At 42.2% G+C, this 25,110-nt stretch overlaps 1 protein-coding gene and 1 long non-coding RNA gene across 9 annotated transcripts in view; one reads left to right on the top strand and one right to left on the bottom strand.

Moving 5' to 3' along the window:
• Positions 1 to 25,110, bottom strand: part of FRMD4A (FERM domain containing 4A) — a 466,163-nt gene that overhangs the window by 180,232 nt on the left and 260,821 nt on the right. For all 8 annotated transcript variants that reach the window (XM_082240074.1, XM_082240073.1, XM_082240077.1 and 5 more), the window contains one exon: positions 10,137 to 10,202. In XM_082240074.1, the coding sequence (XP_082096200.1) occupies positions 10,137 to 10,202 (66 nt within the window). The remainder of the gene's footprint in view (positions 1 to 10,136; positions 10,203 to 25,110) is intronic.
• LOC309541926 overlaps positions 1 to 25,110 on the top strand; it is a 145,249-nt gene that overhangs the window by 72,137 nt on the left and 48,002 nt on the right. The window lies entirely within an intron of this gene.

Raw genomic sequence — 25,110 nt, forward strand, 5'->3', positions numbered from 1 at the left:
GGTGATCACTGCCCTACAGCACTGACCCAACGTGCTGAGCTGAGAGACACAAGTCTGAGGTTATGGCGCTTGCCTAAGAGGCTCCCAGGGGATGTTTGCTTTTGGGGAGCACTAATGCTGCTCCCTCCCCCAAATTTCCTACAACTTGAGAGACAGGTGTCAGGAACTGACTGGACACTGAGGAGCGCTGGCTCAGCGCAGATGAGTGGGCATCGGGAGAAGGAGGTTGGAGATTGACTTGGAAGGAGGGACCAGTGAACTGGGGGAGACTGTGCAGCCAGGAGACAAGAGTCTCTGGCAGGAGAAGCTGCAGAGAGAGAGAACAGGTGCAGAGGAGAGAGAGGCCAGGCTGGGAAGTTTTCAAATGTTTAATGTTTTATTATGTTTTTATATATGTTGGAAGCCTCCTTGAGTGGCTGGGGCAACCCATTAAAATGGGCAGGTTATAAATAATAAAATTGTTGTTGTTGAATAGGATGTCCCTGTTTTCATCAGAGAAATGTTGGAGGGGATGCGCATGTTTATAAAGGTTTTATAAAGCTGACTTGAAAAGAAATGAAAAACCACTTATGCAATACCATGAAGATAAAGAGAAGAAAACTTGGTTGCTAGACAAGCCTTTCATGTGCAAAGGCCTCATGGGAATGGAAACACAGAAACAATGCAAAAAAACAAAAACAAAACCTAATGCAAAAATGAGTCCAAAGCAGGGGAATGATTTGAATAAATTCACTGTCTGGAAATGATTAAGAGAACACAGTCAAACATTTTCCTTAAAAACACACTGTTGCAAACAAAATGCGAATCCAGCAGGAACAAAAAGAATACGAGAGGCAGAGGTGGAGATTCCAAAAAGAATCAGTTTGCTGCTTTTCAAGAAAAAAAATGAATGAATGAAAAAAAACCTAGTCACTGCACAAAAAGGTCACCAAGCAAAAAGAACAAATGTGCAGAATAAGGCTAAAGGCAAATACAATATTTTTAGGGCAGCGACCCCCCCCCCCGGGAAGGGCTCCCTCCGCGTTCAGCTCCAATGTCACTTGTGACTTTAGTACTTCCACTTTAGTACTTTAGGAATTCCACTCAAACATACTGCACCCCTGGGTCAAACTCTGAAAAAAATTAATGGCCCTGCACATTTGAAACAGAATTTGGTTGTAAACTGTGCTGATTGGTCGGGTTCTCCGTAATGTCATCAATAAATCTCCAATCCCATTCGTTGTTGTTGTTTTTAAAGCATTGTCCTTTGGCAATTATTAAAGCAAATGGTAGCTGGGAAAGGCATGGGCTTGTTTTTACAACTCCTCTGTGTATGCTGCAGCCCCATTCCTGTTCAGGGCCCCTGTGGTTGCCATTTAAAAAACAGCACCAAATTTAATTAATTAATTTAACATGTAGTTTGGCCCCCAGTAGTATTCATTATTTGGACTTCAGTCAATGTGAAAAGATACCTTTTTCATACTTCTTTATTCTGCTCCCAGGTCTATAAACACCTTCCAGTTTTTGGATAATTCTTCCATATAAATTTCTAAGTGCACTAATAGTCATGATTTCTCTATCCAATGCCTGAGCTCTGGTGTCAAGGCAACACGTGGGTTTTGAAGAAGACTTTCCAAGGGCAAGCTCAGATGAGTTCAGATAAATTCATAATCCAGCACAGTCAGAAAACTGCATGCAGCTGATCGTGAATAAAAGGAAATTTGCAAAAGGGAAAACTGGCTTTGGGGTCGCTTTTGGTCACTGGCCCTGATGCTGCCCACCCCCCATTTTAATTTGTTGTATTTAAGTTGTTCTGGGAGACTTTGGGCCTGAAGAGTGAGGTACAAACACTCTATAAATTATGGTGTGTCATCATCCAAACCTGCTCTTCAATATAGAATGCGAAAAAAGAGAAAATTCTGTCTCAAAACAACAGCAGCAAGAATACTGATCGCAAAGTATTGGAAGACACAAGATTTACCCACCTTGGAGGAATGGCAGATGAAAGTGATTGACTATATGACATTGGCGGAGATGACGAGCAGAATTCGTGACCAGGGAAAGGAGACTGCGGAAGAAGACTGGAAGAAATTTAAGATTTATCTTAAGGACTATTATAAACTCGATGAAGTTTAGAATGTCGAGATTTTATAGAGAGAAAGGGTTGCAGTAATATAAGATTAGATTAAGAAAGGACTATGATGAATTAGGATGGGAAAAAACATTTATAAGTTGCTATAAAATTCGGACATGAGGATGCAGAAAGGGGAGGTATGGGGAAGTCCGAGGAAAGAAGTCTATGAAAGGACATTATGAAATTATATTTGTTTGTTTGTCTGTTTTCTTTATGTTTGTTTGTTATAAAAACTTTTGTAAAACCAATAAAAATTTTATAAAAAAAAAAAGAAAATTCTGTCTCAAATAAAAGACAAAGAGAAGAGTTTAAGATCAATGCCAAAGAGTCAACAGATTCCAAAAGAAATTAAAGCATTGCAGATCCAATTTTCTCAAATTATTAACCAGGAAATAGAATGGAAAATTAAAATGATGAAACAGAGAAATTTTGAATCTGCAAATAAATGTGGGAAATTGTTGGCTTGGCAATTAAAAAAGAGACAGAAGCAAAGTACTATTACAAATATTGTATCTGATGGAAAATCTATGGAAAACCCTGCAGATATAAGAAAATGTTTTCAGAAATACTTTAAACAGCTGTATAAAAAAGGTAAAGAAGATAAGGATAAAATTGAGCAATTTCTTGAGGCAAACGAAATGCAGAAAATTCCCGAGGATAAAAGGTTCCTACTAAATTGCATGATTACAAGACAGGAGTTTGATATGGCAATAAATAAGATGCAGTTAGGCAAAGCCCCGGAACCAGATGGTCTTTCTGCAAAATACTATAAAATATTGAAAGATTGGTTAATTCAACCATTGGCAGATGTGTGCAATAAGATTCTAAGAGGGGACAAAGCTCCCGAAACCTGGAAAGATGCATTTATTACTCTGATCCCAAAAACAGATCAAGATAGATCTGATGTAAAAAACTATAGACCAATCTCATTACTTAATGTGGACTATAAAATCTTTGCAGATATTTTGGCCAATAGATTAAAAAAGGTTCTATCAGATTATATACATAAGGACCAGGCAGGATTTCTGCCTGGGAGACATATGAAAGATAACATTAGAAATATAATTGATATATTAGAAAGGTTGGAAGCGAAAAGAAATTGCAAAGCAATGTTAATGTTTATTGATGCTGAAAAGGCCTTTGATAATGTTTCTTGGTTATTTATAATGAAAAACCTAGAAAGAATTGAGGTTGGCCAGGAATTTTTAAATGGTATTAATGCGATCTATTTTGAGCAATAAGCAAAAATCATAGTTAATAATGTGGTCTCAGAGGAAATCAGAATTGAGAAAGGAACCAGGCAAGGGTGCCTGCTTTCCCCTCTGCTATTTATTTCTGTTCTGGAGGTTTTGCTAAACATGTTGAGGAAAGAGGAGGAGGTTAAAGGCATTGTAGTAGGATCCAAGCAATATAAATTAAAAGCCTTTGCTGATGACTTGGTTTTAACTTTACAAGATCCAGAAACCAGTGCAGTAAAAGCACTGGAGCTGATTCAAGAGTATGGGCAGGTGGCAGGATTTAAATTAAACAAGAGCAAAACCAAAGTTTTAGAAAAAAAATTAGATAATGAGGAAAGAAAAACCCTTTTTGAAAGGACAGGCCTTGTTTCTGTGAAAAAAGGTAAATATTTGGGTGTGAATTTATCGGTAAAGAATTTGAATCTCTATAAAGATAACTATGAAAAATTATGGAATGAAATCAAGAGAGATCTTGAGATATGGTCAAACCTAAAACTTTCATTGATGGGCCGAATATTGGTGGTTAAGATGAATGTATTGCTGAAGATATTGTTTTTATTTCAAGCTCTACCAATCATTGAAAATGTTAAATGTTTTAAAGAATGGCAGAAGGCATTGTCCAAATTTATCTGGCAGGGGGAAAACCCTAGAATTAAATATAAATTACTTACAGATACAGATGGGTAGCCGTGTTGGTCTGCCATAGTCAAAATAAAAAAATTTCTTCCTGTAGCACCTTAAAGACCAACTAAGTTAGTTCTTACAGATATAAAAGAAAGAGGGGTTTTTTTCCCTACCAGACCTGAAGGTATACTTTGAAGCTGCTGCCTTCTGTTGGATCAAGGATTGGATTCAATTAGAGAATGATGATGTGTTAGATTTGGAGGGACTGGATAATCGATTTGGATGGCATGCATATCTATGGTATGACAAGATAAAGGCCCACAGTGGTTTTAAGAATCATGTAATTAGAAAGGCAATGTATGGACTAGATATAAAGATCTCTTAGTAAGAAAAACACCAAAATGGATTTTGCCAATGGAAGCACAGGCCCCCAAAAAATTAAATATGGAAAACAAATGGTTGAGGTACTCAGATTTGTTGTTAGAGGATCAGGAAGGTTTTTAATTAAAACCATTTGAACAAATTAAAGATAGAATGAATTGATTGCAATATTACCAAATTAATGAATTATATAAGATGGATAAGAGAAATGGTTTTGCAACAGAAAAAACCAAATTGGAAACGGAGTTTTTAGATACTAATGATAAGAATACGTCTAAAATGTATAATTTGTTGTTGGAGTGGCATACAAAGAATGAACAAGTTAAATCGGTTATGATTGATTGGGCAAGAGATGTGGGACATAACATAATGATGGAGGATTGGGAGAGGCTAAGGAGGAAAGGGGTTAAGTTTGCTGCATGTACGATGTTAAAGGAAAATATTATGAAGATGATGTATAGATGGTACTTGACCCCTGTAAAACTAGCAAAGATTTATCACAATAGTGATAACCTTTGTTGGAACTGTAAAGAAAAAGAAGGTACTTTTTTCCATATGTGGTGGACTTGTCCCAGCATGAAAGACTTCTGGGAGAAGATTTATAATGAATTGAAAAAAATGTTGAAATATACATTTATTAAGAAACCAGAGACCTTCTTGGAATAACAGGTTCGGAATTGCCCAAGAAAGATGTTAAATTATTTTTGTATGCCACAACGGCCGCCCGAATATTACTTGCAAAAAATTGGGAAACACAAGAACTACCAACAGTGGAAAATTGGCAGATGAAGATGATGGACTTTTCAGAGCTAGCTGACCTGCCGGGAAGAAGAGGAGCTTCAAGAGGACTGGAGGAAATTGAAGGACTATTTGAATAAATATTGTAAGATAAAAAATTAGAAACAAATAGGCCTAGGATTAAACCAAGTTATAATTAAATAAATGGGATTTAGAATGTTAAGAAAAGTGAATAAGATGGACTATAATTGGAAATTGTTTTAGTTTAATAATGATATTGGAAAGCTGTTACTTTTAATTACAAGGAAACTCAGAAGGGAGGGATTTGAGGAAGTCAACCAAGATGTTTAAAAGGTTGGATTTGTGAAGAATTAAGATTGTTGTTATTATTTATCTGTTTATTGTTCCCTTTTTTCTTTTTCTTTTTCTGTTTTTGTGTATCATTTTGCTTTGTGGTTTGTGTTATCATTGTGGAAAATCTAATAAAAAATTATTAAAAATAATAATATTTAAAAACCCTGCTCTTCAGTCAAACTAGCCTATAAAGTACAGTACAGTATTGACATAAAGATCGTGAACATCAAAAATGCCTCCTTAATTTTTCTTTTCTTTTTTTCTTTTTTTAAAAAAACTCTTCAGATTATTTTCTGCTGCCTCTTTTGGTTTTGAAATAACCTTGCTGAGCCATCTGTACAACACAAAGCGGCCCTTTAATGCGTTTCCTGTGATTCAAATCACTTTCAAAAGGCTCCTATTCATCTTTTTCCTCTTTTGCTAGAATGAGACTAACATGCAACCCTGCTCACCCCAAAAATGCCAGAGTAATTAAAGTGCCTGTGTTTCATTTCCTGTTTCTAGCTGCACAGAGCAGTGTTTTCTTTAAAAAGCCATTTTCTAAACCTTCTGATTAACCCTTTAGAGACTTCGTGGCAGCTAAAGCAGCCTAGTGCACAACAGCGTCATAAACCCCCAGTTCAACTTTACTGTTTAATCGTATAGGAACCTTTCACTATCCCTCGGCTGTAGCTCTAAGGTACCAAATCTGCTTTGCATGCAGAAGGTTCCAGGCTCAATCCCTGGCATCTCCAGGTGGGGCTACCAGTGTTCCCCGTCTGAAATCCTGGAGAGCTGCTGCCAATCAGTGTAGAGGATACTGAACTAGATGCACGCATGTTCCCATGTTGCAGTATCCGTGCCATGCAGATGGAATACTGGTCTATCTTACCAGTGTTAAAATGACTGCTAAGGTGTATGTGTAATGTTCATATTCTGTGCTCTGCAAATAAAAAGAACTAGAATTATTATTATTATTATTTCCTCCTGCACAGTCTCCCTTCCTAAAAACTGTTGGCCAAAGAAAAAAAAACAGGACTGTTTGTAAGATGTGCCAGAAACTCTGCCTACAGCACAAAGCCTATAACACAAAGATGTAAGTCTGGAAACATAATGGGTGATATCCATATCTAATGGGAGCTCTGTGCTTTCAAAATCTGTTGCACAACCCCGGTTGTTTCCGGGCACAATTCATAGTGTTGGTGCTGACCTTTAAAGCCCTAAATGACCTCAGCCCAGTATACCTGAAGGAGTGTCTCCACCCACATCATTCTACCCGGACACTGAGGTCCAGCTCCGAGGGCCTTCTGGCGTTTCCCTCGTTGCGAGAAGCCAAGTTACAGGGAACCAGGCAGAGGGCCTTCTTGGTAGTGGCACCCGCCCTGTAGAACGCCCTCCCACCAGATGTCAAAGAGAAAAACAACTAGCAGACTTTTAGAAGACATCTGAAGGCAGCCCTGTTTAGGGAAGCTTTTAATGTTTGGTGGACTATTGTATTTTAATATTTTGTTGGAAGCTGCCCAGAGTGGTCAAATAGATTTTGATGTGTTTTTTCCCCTAAATAGCACTTCAGAGCCCTACAAGACCTCTTTGACCTGACAGGAGGGCAAAGGAAACCTGTGTACAAAAGCAAACATGCCTCCAGCATATCATTTTGAACCATCTTAAAAGCAATTGCCTGATGATCTCTCCCAGCAGCTTCATATAGATGTTAAAAAGCATGAGGGAGAAGACAGAGCCCTGAGGCACCCCACAAGTGAGTGTCCAGGGGTCCAAACACCCACCTCCCACCATTCCTTTCTGGACACGGCCCAGGAGGAAGGAGCGGAAGTACTGCATGAAGTGCCCCCAATTCCCAACTCCTCTAAACAGTCCAGAAGGATGCCATGGTTGACCATTGATATCACTGATGATATCGAAAGCTGCTGAGATTCAGCAGAAGGAGGAAACAGCTTTCACCTCTGAAAGTGATCCAAATGGTTCACATCCTCCACACGCCTAGAGTTGTTCAGTGACCACCCACTGAATCACCCTGCCCAATAATGGAAGGTTTAGACAGGGTAATAAACTGTAATTTGCTTTGACCAAAGAAACAAATTATTTACTACACAACATGACCTGATGAGCTGCTGCACAGAGGCAGTGGGACCCATGGGGCAGGGCGTAAAGGTCCTAATGCTGCCATGAAGAGACTTACTCAAGGCTGTTGGATTTTACAGCCCCGCAGCGATGGAATCATTTCTTGTTGGCATGCCTCCTGCTGCTTGGTTTGCCACTTTAGAATCATGCTCCCTCTCCCACTGTATTCTGCTCTGGTCAGACCACACCTGGAGTACTGTGTCCAGTTCTGGGCACCACAATTCAAGAAGGACACTGACAAACTGGAACGTGTCCAGAGGAGGGCAACCAAAATGGTCAAAGGCCTGGAAACGATGCCTTATGAGGAACGGCTAAGGGAGCTGGGCATGTTTAGCCTGGAGAAGAGGAGGTTAAGGGGTGATATGATAGCCATGTTCAAATATATAAAAGGATGTCACATAGAGGAGGGAGAAAGGTTGTTTTCTGCTGCTCCAGAGAAGCGGACGCGGAGCAATGGATCCAAACTAGAAGAAAGAAAATTCCACCTAAACATTAGGAAGAACTTCCTGACAGTAAGAGCTGCCAAGGAGTGTGGTGGAGTCTCCTCCTTTGGAGGTCTTTAAGCAGAGGCTTGACAACCATATGTCAGGAGTGCTCTGATGGTGTTTCCTGCTTGGCAGGGGGTTGGACTCGATGGCCCTTGTGGTCTCTTCCAACTCTATGATTCTATGATTCCCTCTCCCTCCCCCCCCCCCCAGTGTGATACCTTTACAGATTTCACCTCAAAGCTCACATTTTTAATCATGAGGTGAATGCAAGGCAACTGGTGAAAGGGCCCGATTCAGGCCTTTTTGATGTTGCTGAACTGCAACTCCATCACTCCTGGCCAAGCTTGCTAGAACTGAAGTGTTGAAGTTCAGCAACAAATGGAGGGCCAAAGGGTTGATTTTATTCTCTGACTTATATTTTATTATTTGTGGTTGTATTTTACTGTTTTGCTGTTACTATAATCCCCCCACAATCTTTGGTATTGAGTATCGTATAAAAATTGTAAATGAACAATTACCAAACCTCAACATTGTCAGAGTGTCATAGTGTAAAGCAGCTCACAGGGTTGTTTTGAAAGCAAAATGGGCTGGGAGGGAAAGCTGAATGTAATAAATGCCTGCAAAGCTCTTACACTTAGATGCTGCCAATTTATGACAGAATCTGGCATCCTGTCGAGGGGTCTGGCTGGATGACAAAATATGCTTCCACCTATGAACTGCTGACTGGCAGTGCACTGCATCCTCCAGAGTACAGACGTTGGCTGCTCCTGACTTCTCCTCACCTTTGAACACCTCAGAACCACTCTCATTCACCTCCCCCAGACATTCCCCAAATGCATAACCACCCCGCCAGCCTGTCCCTGATGCAAAGGACGGGGGTGGGTGGGCAACGCTGTGCATGACATCAGGACATTGGGAGGAGCCGGGCAAGAGCTGAACATGGCGGCTTCAATGGCCAGCAGCTCCGCCTCCCACACGGGGCCCTGCCACCAGCAGGAGGCTGCTTCAACCTTCCTGCCCACCCACAGCAGCAGCAGCAGCAGGAGGAGGAGGAGCTCGCCAGACGCCGCTTCCGCCTCTCACCCTCAGCATGGCGAGTGGGAGAGATAGGAGTGAATAGCCCATTCCTCTCCCCATGACTGAATCCAGCTCCTCTAACCCAGAATATTATCTGCATATAGATAGCTGACGTGCCACGGAAAAGCTTTTAACCTAGCCCCTTTCCCTGAGATGCTGACTTTCTATATATGGTTTTAGAAAAATGTAACAAAATCCTTTTTATTCTCACAAGCCTTTGGCCTGTTAACCTTTTTTATTGTTTTGTGTGCATGCGTGTGTAACTCATTGTCTTAATATTTTTAAATGGCTTCATTTTGTAATATGCTTGTTTTAAAGGTTGTTGGTTTTTTTTAAATTTAAAATTTGTACAGGGGACAAATGTCTGTAAATATAGTAAGCAAACCATCAAGCTGGCTTGACATTCTATCATTGCCATAAACCGCTTGTGCCTCAACATCTATGCTATAAATTCAACGTGACGGGAGGCCAACATATATGTAGGTCACGTCACTCACCCACAGAAGCCCCGTCATCTCAGAGGCAGTGCATGGCAGCTACTTAACGCTGAAGCTTCAGGACATTAAAGCTTTAGTCTGCCAGTAGACAGGAAGCAGCAAGGGCTGCAGAGGCACTGATGGAGATGAACTAGGTCAGGACGTGAGGGGTGATGCTGCCAGGCACACACAAAAAGGAGTTCTGTGAGATTAGTCACTATTTCAGTTTGTTACCTGAAAGTGATACTCTACTATGGCACTGAAACATAGGAACCCCCCCCCTTTTGGGAGTGGGGGAGCATGAGAGGCACCCTCTGGCTGCTGAATCTTGGGATTTACCTTCTAGGTCTCCTGCCCATATCCTGATCCATCCTGATCCTGCTTAGCTTGTCAAATGAGAGAGGATCAAAACCCATAAGGAAGCCGACTAACTGAGATTCCATTAATTAAATTAAAAACCTCTTCTGCTGTATGGAGCAAAAACTGAGTGCTGTGGCAAGAATTCAAAACTGCAGATGCAATTTATTACCTGCACAAGGAGTTCCAGCTTCCTGTCATCAAGAAGGTGCACTTGACACCGGCGGCCCTCTGTCATCTAGGAAAACAGGACAAAGAAAGAAAGAAAGTTTCAGTGGATGCTTAAGGCACAGGCTTGGCAAAATACCACAAGCTGCTGTTAATGTGCTGAAGTCTGCACGGCTCCAAACGCTGTCATAGCAAAGGATTCTCACTCCCTGGCAATGGCAGAAAGAAAAGGCTGGACAGAGAAAACAGAACAGAGTAACTCACCCTAACAGCTGTTACTGAATGGCACACACGGACTCAGACCCAAGAAGAGGGGTTTCTCCTGTGTGAGAAAGGAGTTCATGAAAGAGGCCAGGGGATCTTGCATTGCCTAAATGGGAAGGCACAAGGCAACCCCACTGCGGCTACCTCATTGTCTTTGTGGCTGTACTGCGATAAGGGTGTGTCAGGCGATGACGGATCTAGCCTTCGACTACTTCCAGGTCCACAGAGCAGCCATCTCCATCCTGGTACCTTCCAGCTGTTTAGGAGTACAACTCCCACCAGTCTCAGCCAGCATGGCCATTAAGGGGCACCCACTCATCTAGAGAACGCAAGCAAGCAAGGGATGGGAGCGAGGAGAAAAGGGAACAGCCAGAGAGAACCTATGGGCAATGCTGATTACTTCTGCACTAGCGGTTCACTAACAGCACATTGCAGCCCTGATTATTTAGTTCCATAATTCATTTGCATACTACCTTTCCTCCAAAGGGCTCAGGTCAGGGAATGGAGGTTTAATCTCAAAAAAAAGATCAGACAAAGATGCTCTACAATGCCCTGCAATGTGGAACCAATCCCATCAGGGCTTGCATTTTCCTCCAAATTTAAAAGGCATTGAATTCAAGTCCTGCCACCAATTGCTCTTTTACAGGTTCATCGTTGGGAAGAAAAATGGCTTCATGGGCCAAATCAAGACCCTGCGGGGCCTGAGTTGCAAGTTCCCCTGACAATTATCATTGGGATTTTCAAGCAACTATCACTTGTGATAATGGCCAATTTGATACATATCCTTTTTCAAGTGGTAAATTGCTATTATTCCTACTTTACTGTTGAGGAGCCATAAGCACTTCAAAAAAAAATCTGTAGCTGGGCTATGACTTGAACTCATGTCTCTTAGTTTCAGATTTGAATGCAAGCTCACACAAAACTTATAAGCATAGTGGTATATCTGGATTGGAAGGAACAAGGTAGAGCAAGGTGAGGTGGTTTGATTACATGCACCTGAAAAGTGAGGCATCTTATCAGCTAAATAAGTTTGGATGGAAAACAGGGGTAGAGGAACCAATAATCAGCAGTGATGTATAATGTTTTAAAATAATGCACAAGTATATTTTATAGGATCTGTAATACCACCAAGAACACAGAAGATGTTGCCATTGGATCACATTAGAAAACAGGTATGTAATCAGCAGTGCAAAGTGATGTTTCTGATGATGAATCAACATTGACTTCAGACCACAGGTCGGTGGTGGTGAAATGTTTAAATGCTCCCTTACAAAAAATAAACGTAGGTATATAAAACTAACACATCACCGCTATTTTATTATGTTGCACAGCAGAAAAAAAGGCTACCAAACAAGAGAAGATCTACAGCAGTAGAACATTTCTTGACTTCCTGGCTGGTTTATGAGCTCATGAAGGAATGTCAGGGCTGCTTTCGACATTCTTCTGATAACAAAGCCCAACTGTTATGTCTGTGTGTCAAAGCATTTCATTGCACAGGAAGAGCAGAAACGATCCACTGCTCTCTTATCACACAGAGATTTCTGCACTTGACACATTCAGAACGTGCTAGTCCACCTGAATGGCTCTGTTGTGCTGGTGCCCTCAGAATACCTCAAGGGATGAGCCAAGGAATCACACTCTGAACTTTCTCACAGTCAGAGAAAGGAAAAGGAAAGTAACTGCTCAGTGGAGAGATTCATTATGATATTATATGGTTTATTTCACTTGTAGAAAGTGCAAGCTGGTTGCCTTGCTGGAAGAGAAGGTACAGCAACTTGAGGCCCACCAAGCCACACAGAGCTATAGGATAAGGCGCAGAGTTTCTCAATAGAGCTGAGAGGACTGTGCTGGAACGGCAGCAAAGGTGGGATGTCCCTAGGGAGCAGGAAGATCGCTCATTGCAAGAGACAAACCCCTGGAGGAATGTGACGCACAGAAGTAGGAAAGTCACAAACCACGCTTTGTCACTGGAGCTGCAAAATCACTTCCACCTTGGACACTGATTCTGGGCCAGAGGAGCTGCTATTATTATTATTATTATTATTATTATTATTATTATTTACAGTTCTTCATCGAAAGATCTCAGGGCAGTTCACAGGAGTTGATGGCCTTGGAATACACCAAGGTGGCTGTGAAAGGTGCAAAGATTCACAATATGACAGAGAAGTCTTATAAAGTCTCACAAAGCCCACTCACCACTACCCCTTCCTTCTGATTCATATGGATACAAATAATACCGCCAGAGACAGCCTTCAATGTGTAGCATGGAATTATGAGACTCTGGGCAGGAAGCTGAAGAGCCTCGGGGCACAGGTGGTCTTTTCATCACTCCTTCCTGTGGAAGGTCGTGGCCCAGGAAGAGAGAAGAAAATACTGGAGGGAGACAACTGGTTGTAGAGGTAGTGGTGTCAGGAATGGTTTGGCTTCTTGGACCATGGTCTCCACTTCCTTGAGGAAGGACTTCTGGCAAGAGATGGGCTGCATATCACAGTTTTTGGCAAATATGTGTTTGCTAAGAGTCTCATGAATCTGATCAGCAGAGCTTTAAACTAGATCTTGAGAGGGAGGGAAACAACATTACAGATGACAGACCTGGTACTTGGGATAACAGCTTGATTGGTGCACAGGAAAGAAGAAGAAGAAGAAGAAGAGTTTGGATTTGATATCCCGCCTTTCACTCCCTTTAAGGAGTCTCAAAGCGGCTAACAATCTCCTTTCCCTTCCTCCCCCACAACAAACACTCTGTGAGGTGAGTGGGGCTGAGAGACTTCACAGAAGTGTGACTGGCCCAAGGTCACCCAGCAGCTGCATGTGGAGGAGCGGAGACGCGAACCCGGTTCCCCAGATTACGTGACTACCGCTCTTAACCACTACACCACACTGGCTCCAGAATGCTCCAGAAACCCACTAAAGGGCAAGAAACCACAAGAAGGAAGCAGCTGGAGGGAAGGACTCATTGCTTCAGTTGTCTCTACACAAATGCACACAGTATGGGAAACTAGCAAGACGAATTAGAGCTTTAATGCAACCTGATAGGCATTACTGAAACCTGGTGGGATAAGATTCATAACTGGGATGTAGAAAAAGAAATAGACAAAACAGGAAGGGAGGAGTAGCATTATATGTAAAGGATGTGTACACTTGTGAAGAAATCCATGACCTGGAGCATGAAAAGCAGATTGAGAGTATATGGGTAAAAATTGTAGGAGAGAGAAACAACAGTGACCTTACTGTGGATGTCTGCTATAGGCCACCAAGCCAGACTGAAGACTTGGATGATGCCTTCCTAGAGCAGATTACCAAACATTCAAAGAAGAGAGAAATAGTAATCATAGGGGACTTCAACTTCCCCGATATCTGTTAGGACTCAAACTCTGCCAAGAATGTAAGTTCTGACAAATTCCTCCATTGCCTCGCTGACAATTTCGTTTCCCAGAGGGTGGAAGAAACAACCAGGGGATCATCTATCTTGGACCTGATCCTCACCAATAGGGAGGAACTGATCAGTTATGTGGAAGTACTCAGAAACTTGGGAGGAAGTGATCATGTTCTCCTGGGTTTCATGATTCAGAGGCAAGGAAAAGCTGAGTGTAGTTGGACATGCACTCTGGACTTTAAGAAGGCCAATTTCAAAAAGCTTAAGGAGCTACTGAGTGAGATCCCATGGTCAAAATTACTCAAAGAGAAGATGGGAGTTTCTAAAAGGAGAAATACTGAAGGCCCAAATGCAGACAATTCCCACAAGAAAGTAGAAACCAGTGTGGCTGCATAAAGAGCTTACAGATGAGCTGAGAGTTACAAAGGGCATGTATAAGAAATGGAAGAAAGGGGAAATCACAAGTAGCCAGCTGGCTAAAGCTCAGAATGAGCTCAGGATTGCAAGAGAGGTTAAAAAAAAAAAAAGATTTATTGGGTAAGCTTGAAGCAAGGGGAAGAACAAGCAAGTAATAGGTCCTCTATGTGGAGAAGACAGAGAAATGCTATTTGGTGACAGAGGGTGGAAATATTCAACACTTACTTTGCCTCTGTCTTCACCCAAAAGGAATCAATGCCCAACCTGGTGATAGCAGAATAAATAATGTAAAGATAAAGTTGCAGCACAAGATGAGGAAAGAGTGGTAAGGGAACACCTGGCTACTTTATATGAATTCAGATGATTTGACAAGCTGCAACGTGTGCAGAGGAGGGTGACCAGGATGATACAAGTTCTGAAAACCAAGCCTTAGATGGAACGACTGAGGGAGTTGGGTGGTAGTGGACTCTCCTTCCTTGGAGGTTTTTAAGCAGAGGTTGGATGATCATCTGTCAGGGATGTTTCAGCTTGGATCCCTGCATTGCAGGGGGCTGGGCGAGATGACCCCTGGGGTTCATTCCAACTCGAAGATCCTATGATTCTATGAAACTAGTTTGCACTGCAGGGACGAGGGTCCTCCTACAAAGTACAGTTTAAAGTGCTTGAAAGCCCTTTGTTTTAACGGTAATATTATGAGTTGAACACACGAGCCACCCTATAAATTCAGGCAGACTAGTTTTTTGCCTTGCAAAAAAGGAAACACCCTTGTTGCAAAAGACGCAGGAAGTAATCTTGAAAATGATTTTGAGAAGTGAGAATCACTTGCTTGGTCTTTGCATGCCTGTTTCTTTTCTTTAGTAAACAGGTATGAGATGTAGGGATGGGGGAAGAAATTCAATTCAGTTCTCATTTAAAGGTGAACCTGCCTAATTTGCACTTTCTGTGCCATCTGAAACACAGCCATCCTTCAAAATTCACAATTTTCCAAATTTTGCAAGGCAGTTCCCTGCAAAGTAATGTGCACAACAATGCAGATACTACAGTAAAGTGTAAATATATTAGCAAAATTAACATAAGATGTGTTATATTGGAGAAAATTGCTATGCAAAAATGTGTGTAATAGGCAAAATTTCATACAGTTGTGTATATACAAAATTATATGATATCAGAAGTTACTTTATTATTATTATTAAGATTATTATAATTCTGTTTTTTTTTAAATAAATCAAAACATTCCACCACCACCAAAAGGTATATTTAATTAACAGCAAAAGGCCTGATCAGAAAAAGGACTGAATGACTCTGAAAGTCCTTGTGAAAGTCCATTTCTTAATACTGCAAATTCTTGACTAAACTGTAAACTTCTATGGGACAAAGAATCATAGAATTGGAAAATTGGAAGGGACCCCCAAGAGTCATCTAGTCCAACCCCTGCAATTTAGGGATGTTTTGCCCAATGTGAGGCTCAAGCCCACAACTCTGAGACTAACAGTCTCATGCTCTACTGACTGAGCTATGATGGATGATAAAAAACATTCATATGGAAACACGGCCATACAGAAATATGTTCAGCAATACAGGACATATGTTTCCCCCCCTATATATGATTTTGTGTGTTGAATACTCTTATCTGCTCTCTCTCTCTCTCTCTCTCTCTCTCTCTCTCTTTCTGGGACTTAACAATGACACGTACATGGCATTCAATCACCCTAGAAGAAAGGAAATTCCTCTTAAAGGAAGTTACTTGGCGACTCCCAGATCTTGGAATGTTTGTATTAAGAAATGATTTTCTATTTACCTCTGACATCAATGTAAAGCTTACAGTCTCATTTAACGACTGCTGGCCCAAATGTTTACACAGTGAATTCTTCAGCTTAGGATCACACAGAGAAGAGGGCAATTGTTTTGCATTGCTCCACAAAACATCTTGGCAGCTTAGTGCCTAACCCATTCATCTTGTAAGCGACTGCAAACATGAGCTGGAGGCATGCAAGAAAATAACCCTTGTGCATCCTGGGAAACACATAGACCATACCTTGCAAATCATAGGTCAGCCTCCTGCTAAGTGATCACTCGACTGTAAAATCTATGGTAGCTTTTGGATGCAGCACACATAAAAGGATCCTCTGTTTGAATGGCTGTGCCGGTCAACACACATACACACTTTTTAAAAGTAGTTCCAACAGCTACAAACAGTCCTGTCCAATATCCTCTCAAACAAGATGCTCCTTGAGAATTCTGCCTGCTGAAAGCATCACTACATTAAATATCTCAAATTTACAAAATGCAAATTCTGTTAATTGGAACAGCTCTATACAGTTCCATAACCCATTTTGCTAGCCTACAAAAGAAAGAAGTCCCATTTTAATCAGATTTTAAAAGAAAATTACAATGGCAAACAGCATATTTATTAAGGCATTCAACCCTGCTGAAAAGCACTCTCCCTTTCAGAAACTTTGTAGGGGGAAGCAGTAAATAAGCAAAATTGTTTGCTATTCTGCGTGGGAACAGAAAACATTGCCCTCACTCTGATTTAGCCTCAGGGTACCATCATAAAGCCAAATCTGATTAGCTATGGTGTTATCATGCTGTCAAAATTATTCCCAGAAGCCCATGATCACCCATGAAGAGTGAATGTTGAAAGCCATTCCCTTGCTCTGAATTGGTTTCAAAGTCTTGTCTTGTAGCCAAATCTGATTGTCTACATGGCATAATGGTATCGCCACACTGACAACACTATTCCTGAATGGCTAGAATCAATGCCTACTGAAAAATGCATGGAAAATATAGCTTTGGGTATGTGGAGGGTATTTTGGGGGGGTTCTTTTCAAGTTTTGGGAACATTCAGTGCCTCTCTGATATTTATATTTATTTACAGACCCGAGTTCAAATCCCTTCTCAGCCATGAAGCTCATTGAGTAAGCTTGGGCCATTCCCTGTCTCTCAGCCTACCCTGTGGAGAGGAGAACTTAGACAGGACTGTCACCCCTGTCAGATGGGGATCCTTGAGCCATGACTTTGCCTAACAATATTCAGGAGTGGTGTGCGTAGCTCAGGGAAAGGGAAAATTACTATAGTATGAGCTGCTTTAGGAAACAAGTCCATCCGCATTTCAAGCAGCTCAAGTTTGATTTTAATATGATTTAAGTTCCAACTGAAGCCATAGTCTGAGCCAAGTAAAGTTAACAAGGTACTTTGTTTTGTAGTTTGTGTATGTCTGACGTAGTCAACATCTAAAAGCTAATGCTTCCTCTCAAATAAAACAGAAAAAATGCTTACAGAATAAGAAAAAGAAAAAATCAGAGCTCAAAGTACTTTCATACATTTAGTAATCTTTCTCTTTTGGTCTTGCAAATATTTTAATCTCCTAAGAAGTTGATCCAGTAAAAAGATATCATCAAACCAATTGTATTCACAATGCGATTTATTACTACCATATCTGTTTAATTACAAAATATTTGGCAGAAAAAAGCAAAACTATTAGAAATCAGATACCTCCGTAGCAAAGAAACTTCCTACTTTGAAGAATGAACTCTGCCAACAAGCAAGCTTGTGCTTTGCTGAAGTGAAGCTGAAATTTCTTAATGATTGTGTCCTCTTCCTCTCTACAATAACATCATGTCTTAAGTCTCTTCAACTGCAAATCTCACTGAGGCAGACAGATTTTCATCGGCAGGGCATTCTAAGGAATAAACTGTAGCTAAAATACTGAAGTATAAAACAGAAAAGGATTTGAAATTTGACTTTAGCTACAACTATAATCAAGCCCTGGATGTTCACCCCCAGTTGAGCTAACAAATGCAGTGGGAAAGTCGACTTGAAAGCCATATGCCATATGCCAGGAAAAAAGGTACAGGACGAGGGAGACAGTGAGCCCTTCTAAACTTTTACTATTTTGCTGAATTTGGTGCTAAAATTGCACCCAGAAAATTCTGGTTATGCAAGTGAAGCGGATCTGGCACATCTGCACAAGAAACTCCAATTCAAGGTGCTGGATTTGGCCTATAAAGCCTTAAATGGCTCAGGACCGCAATACCTCAAGGACCATCTCTCTCTATATGAACTGATGAGGACCCTATGCTTATCATCTGAGACCCTTCTTTGGGTGCCTCCTCCACAAAAATCTGGAGGGCAGCAACACGAGAACAGGCCTTTTCTGTGGTGGCTCCCCTTTTTGGAATGCTCTCCCCAGGGAGGCTCACCTTGCACCTTCATTAGACATCTTTAGGTGGCAGGCAAAAATGTTCCTCTTCTCCCAGGCCTTTGGCTAATTAAACCATCTCTGGTCTTTTAGACTGTGGGGGTATTATTTTTGTTTGTTATCATGGTAGTGTGGTGTAGTGGTTAAGAGCGGTAGTCTCGTAATCTGGGGAACCGGGTTCGCGTCTCCGCTCCTCCACATGCAGCTGCTGGGTGACCTTGGGCCAGTCACACTTCTGTGAAGTCTTTCAGCCCCACTCACCTCACAGAGTGTTTGTTGTGGGGGGGGGGGAAGGGAAAGGAGAATGTGAGCCACTTTGAGACTCCTTAAAGGGAGTGAAAGGCGGGATATCAAATCCAAACTCTTTGTGTTTTTATTGTCCTGTGATCTTTGGATGAAGGGCAGTATAGAAAGTTTAACAGCAGCAACAACAACAAAGCAACCTGCTTCCAAAAAAGAGAGAGACTTTTTGAAGTACGAAAAGTCGTCTGGAAAAGTGTGGCATGACAATTGATTGACCTCATATAACCTCCCTGCAAACAAATCAGAATGTATACGCAATAAAGAGCTGATATTATATATTCTCCCCACAAACTTTCCCCAAACAAACCAGGATGAATGCTCAAGACACAGGTCATCTGGAAGCAACATCCACCAGGCCTTTTCCTCCAGTTGCATCAATTTCAATTTCGCATCTATCCCATCTTTCCTCCAAGGAGCCAACAAAAGCATCACAACAACCTTTTGGAGCAGGCTAGGTTGAAAAATAGCAACTTCTCTGAACAATGCCACACACAACAACCTTCACAATGGAAGCTCCAGCATTTTCCCTCAATACTGCTCAGGCCACTTTCAGAAGCTTTCCATCAGTGCAGTAAAATGGGCATCAGTTAATCACTTAAATGGGAATTGCCCCCCCCTTCCGCTCACGCATCCTCACTGGAAGGTCACTGGGTGGGCTGGTCCCAAGGGCGCACAGGGGGCGCTGGTTCAGCTGCAGAAATTCTACACCCGCCCACATGCCTGCTCACTGCCAGCTGATGCAGGCAGCCCCGTTTGCACAGGGGTTACATTCTGAGGCCCTGCACGCACCGGTGAAGTCGCATATAACTGAAATCCATTGAGTAAGCCTGCAAACGCCCTGCTCCGCCCCACTCCACTCTACCCTGCACCCCATCCCTGTTCTCCCCCTTTAGTGACGTTTCAGTGACATCTTTATGATGTTTCCAGGTCATTCCGGGTTCGGCGTGATGTGCACATTTTGAACACATGTAAATGGGGAGCTGTCTGTAGCATTCTGCAGGTTTGAAAGCATTAATGTATTGTTAAACACAGATTCCTTTATAAAATGTCTGCATTTCAAATGTATCTTTATAATTCCCAGCACTAGTGGAATGCATAGATACTGTAATTTGAGAATATCTGTGTTTAAAAGTCTCGTTCCCATTTTTAAAAAAGAAAGATTAACCTGAGATCTCTCACTCTTGGATATTCTGGTTGCCAAGCCGTATAATGGCTGCTGAGCTGTTTTATATCACACACAGCATTTCAAAGTACATGTAGGTACAGTAGTGCCTTGCAAGACGAAAAGAATCTGTTCTGTGATTCTCTTCGTCTAGCGGTTTTTTCGTCTTGCGAAGCAAGCCCATTGACGGATTAGCAGATTAGCGCTATTAGCGGCTTTTAGCGGCTTTTAGCGGCTTATCGGCTGATCAGATCAGCTGATAAGCGGCTTAGCGGCTTAGAAAAAGGGGGGAGGGGAAAAAACCCGCAGGAACTCGCAAGACCTTTTCGTCTTGCGAAGCAAGCCCATAGGAGATTCGTTTTGCGAAGCACCTCCAAAACGGAAAACTCTTTCGTCTAGCGAGTTTTCCGTCTTGCGAGGCATTCGTCTTGCGGGGCACCACTGTATGTGTGTATGTGTGTACAATTCCACTTCCCTTTATACCTTATGTGTGTTTGAAAGGAACAGACTATTTTCAATATTAATAACCTGGCTTTTCAACGCCCTACCAAGCCCCTGACTCATTTTGGAGGGTCCTTGTCCAGAAAAAAACAGTCATATTATCTAAGAACCAAACTGAGGTCTGTGAATGGACCAAGTACAAAGACATCCAATTTGTTCTTTCTTAAGGAGTCTTGGGAAACCAACTGGCTGGGAATTCATGGATGTGGTCACAGGCAACAGCTCTAGAGGAAGATGCAAAATGTAAAAACCTGGGTGGGATTAGCAACGTTAAAGGTTACAGTAGGTTGCGTCTAGGTGGTCAGAGGTCATCCTCATGCACATAACAAATTGATCCTGTGTGAAACTAAGCCCACTGAAATCAATAGACAGGGCCAGCCCAATAAATTTTACTGCCTGAAGCAAAGCAGTACATGGCACCCTTCCCCACAAAGGTGCCCCTGAGCACACGCAGAATCAGCATTAATGGGACGTTTTCCTTAAGACCAGTACATAAGCCAAACATAATGTGCACTACGATGATACCTGCTGCATCTTCTGATGCAGGTCATCCAGACCTGAAGAACTGAGGCATGATCAGAGCTGATTATTTGCTACAAGTCACAGTATATTTTGTGGTTTTATGCATGCTTTATATCCTCCTTTTTGCTGTCTTTACCTGTGAGGAATTAGTTTTGCAGCCTGATTCACCCATGTCGGAGAGGCTTAAGAACAGCAGCACAAGGGAGGAGATGCTGCCACTGTCCCTTAGCACTTTGCCTAACAGTAGCGCTAGCCCCGCAAATGGGCTTCGCTGAACCAACTCTGTGCTGAATGGGGTTGTTAGCAGCACTTAGTATGTAGGGATTAGCCATCAAGTTGTGAGTCTCCATGCCCTTTCCAGCAGCAGCTAAACCCCCTCCCCCTCCACAGACTGGGAGGACAGAAAATCACAACACTGTCGCCAAGCTGCATGAGGCAAATGTTCCTAAAACAGGCCTAAGCAACTTGCAACTCCCCAAGTCAAACACAGGCTGCCAGCCATGTATGGTGTCCTATTAGGAACAGGACACCCCCATCCAACGCCTTTTGAAGTCTCAGTCAGACAACAAAGTCAAAAGGTTCATCATATAGCTCTGCAAAACATTAAGAGCTCACCGCAGGAAGGCCATTTGGGGCAGCAGGTGAAGCTTTGTGAAGCTCTCCCTGTAGCCTGTGTTCCAGTCTTTACAAATCTATTTTGGGTGTGGCTAAAACAGCAAATTGAAAGAAACAAGCAGGTCTTTTAAATCATTAAATCACAGAAGCAAGCGAGCCTCATTCCTTTAATTAGAAGTCCCCATGCCTGCATTCCACAATCCTGGACTGTTCACAACAAGCCTGGATTTGGGCTCAGTGGCTAAGCCTGGGCTTAGCTTTAAAACACCAGCCGAAGGCTGTTCCTTTAAAGTTATTCAACCTGTTTCCATCAGATCAGACTCTCTACTGCCCATCCAGATACTGGAGGGTGTTCTTACAGTGTGGTCTGGAAGGTGTTTGTTTTTCCTAGCTGATATCTGTCTGCATTCTGAGAAGCAAAAGACCTCAGCCTCTCCAGTACATAACTGAGAATGAGGCTGTACACCTGGCTATTGAAGATAACATTGGTAGGAATGCAGTGCTCTGGGCAAGGAAGAAAGAGAACTTGGCATTTCTTCTGAGAGGCTGAGTTCCCCACCCATTAAACATTCTAATTATGGATGCTGAGTTCTTAGAAGCAAACGCAAACTGCACCACATTCTCATTGTTACTTGCCCTGTTAAATGACAGGCAGTGTGTCAATTTGAGGCAGAGCAAATGAACAGGACTCCACCTCTTCTGGAACAGTCCAAATGCATTGTCACATTTTGCCCTTTGCTTCTATGCCGTCTGAACAGCCCACACCATGGGCGCTTGCACTGCTACAGGAATGAATGGAAGACTTTACGGCTGAAAATACACCAATATACCATTAATCAAGTTTTGGAAATTCCATTTCCTCCCTCAGCTGGCCTGCTCCAATGATTGCTACTTACAATGGACAAGTTGTCTGTTCTGGACCTGGGAATCTATGTTTAGAGGTGATGATCAATGTCTCTTGCATCATCCACAGAATCACAGATGGAGGAGGAGGATGGAGGAAGCTCAGTCCACTTATGTTCAACATTTTCAGATCTGGGACTGGGTCACACCTTTAACGTGGATCCCACGTTTAACATTTCTCCATCTCCATCTTTCCTCCCCAAACAAAAGAGTGCTGATGGTTAGCACAATGTCCCAGTCCGAGCTGCTGGCTTAAAGGCTACCAGCCGAACCATGTCTACACAACGCTAATTTGTAAATTGTGAGGATTTCAACCCCGCCAATCAAGTGATTTCCCAGGGCGACTCATTCCTGAAGCTTCCAGATAAACCCACTATGCCCTAATTATACTGCACCACAAGGAGCCAAAGGCAAATTTATTAGCTATATGGTCAGCATTGTTTACAATAACAACAAATAAGGGGAGAACTATATTAAAATTATGTAAGAGCATAATGTTCCCAGCAAAGACTTGCACACAAAATGATTAATGTTTGTGTGTCACATTATAAATGCTGAACAATCAAATATGCAGAGAGTCAATAATTTACTGAAATATATTGATTTTGCTTCTTCTAACAGCTTGTAGCAGAAATCAGAGCCTAATATTACCTTTTCCTGCACGTCCTCTGTTTCTCTGCCTCGTCTTCTCTCACGCACTTGCACATGCACACACGGTGAAAATTGCTACTGATCTTACCACCTTGTGGTTGGTGTGGCTAAAACAAATGCTTGTATGTGTGATTGTGGTAAGAAAACTCTTCCTGTCTGCAAGAGCTCTCCCAGGGATTGCACCACAAACAGAAAGCTAGAGCAAAGAAAGAGTCTCAGGCCAAAGACACTTGCTTGGTTAAACTTGTAGTTGCTGCTGCCTTAAAACAGTAGAAAGTCATAGAAAGGGAGAGAAACCTCAAACTACACAAGGAAAGGGAAAAGACCAAGCGTCCTTCCCAATGCAGTTCTTCCATTAGCATAGCAGACTTCCACTAGCACAACCAAACTTTCCCCTCAGATCCTCTCCCCTGCACACCCTCAAATTCTGCCCTAGAGGGTTGGAGACCCTCCAGAGCAGATTCTGGGGAGGCAAGGAGAGGAAGAGGAAGTCCCATGGCACAAGACCTAAACATTAGGAAGAACTTCCTGACAGTAAGAGCTGTTTGACAGTGGAATTTGCTGCCAAGGAGTGTGGTGGAGTCTCCTTCTTTGGAGGTCTTTAAGCAGAGGCTTGACAACCATATGTCAGGAGTGCTCTGATGGTGTTTCCTGCTTGGCAGGGGGTTGGACTCGATGGCCCTTGTGGTCTCTTCCAACTATGATTCTATGATTCTAAGATGAACTGCACGTGAGCTGTGTTGGATACAACCCATAGAAAGTAGGGTTCTGGAAAATGGGGTGGTGGGGGAACATCCCTAGTCTATTCCGAATGTTTTGGTTTGACGCAAGACTAAGCATGGGCCAGAACTTAAACCCCACCCCTTGTTGGCATTCACTGCATTCATCATGGCTGTCCTCCAAGCACCCATGATCATGTCAGAAGGGCTTCTGAGCTCTTCTTTCCAGAGGATGCGTAGAGGATGCGTTATCAGGCTCTCCATCTCAAAACACAGCTTCAGAAACAGCATTCAACGTCGTGTGAGATGGGGCTGCCAGAAAAAATAAGCTAGGAAACCCCCCAGGTGTAGGCGCCAACCTTCCACCTCAGGTGTTCTCACCCAATGTACACAATAAAGAAACAATACAATTTGTTTCTATTTTGACATGCTTTAAAACAAATGCATATAATTGTGTTTAATTGTTGCAACCCATACTGGGGCCTTAGGGCAAAGGGTGGGTAATAAATTGTGACAACAGTAACAGTAATATAATTATCACCACCATAAACAATGGAGGTTAGAAATAAGAATGAGAACTGTGGGCGGGGGGGGGGGGGGCAGCTGAAGATACCACAAAAGCTATCTTTGGAATTCTCACTTCTCCAAATTTTGCGATGCAGTTTTCCAACAAAATCATGTGTACAAAATGCATATATAGGGGCAAGTGTGCCTAGAAATGCATATATTAGTAAAAATAAAATATAGAAATACATTATATTAGGAAATTTCCTGTACAAATGTTTAACAAAACTGCATACAAAAATAAGTATATAAGCAGAAATGCACAATAAAATGATGGAGAATTCTTCTGAGGACTTGTTTTTAAGTTGCAAACTGATGCTGAAATGTGGAGACCTGAACTTGGAAAAATGCCAAACTAAGTTAAACAGAAATGGATGAATCCATCCATCCCTACCTGCTATGGGTATTCTGTAGATGGGCCTTGGATGTGACCCAGCAAGGCTCTTCCTATGCTCTTAATTGAATAGGTTACCAGGGTTTTTCCTGGGCTTAACCCCAAAGACTTAAAGCCCTATGCAGTATTGGTCCTAGGTACTTACAGAAAAGCATCACCCCACTATTCCTCCTGGTACCTTAAGATGACCATGAGTGAGGACTAGGCTAGTTGTGCCAACAGAGATGTAAGAATCATAGAATCATAGAGTTGGAAGAGACCACAAGGGCCATCGAGTCCAACCCCCTGCCAAGCAGGAAACACCATCAGAGCACTCCTGACATATGGATGTCAAGCCTCTGCTTAAAGACCTCCATAGAAGGAGACTCCACCACATCCAGTTCTGT

Source organism: Podarcis vaucheri, assembly GCF_965113315.1.
Source record: "Podarcis vaucheri genome assembly, chromosome: 10".
NCBI lineage: Eukaryota > Metazoa > Chordata > Lepidosauria > Squamata > Lacertidae > Podarcis > Podarcis vaucheri.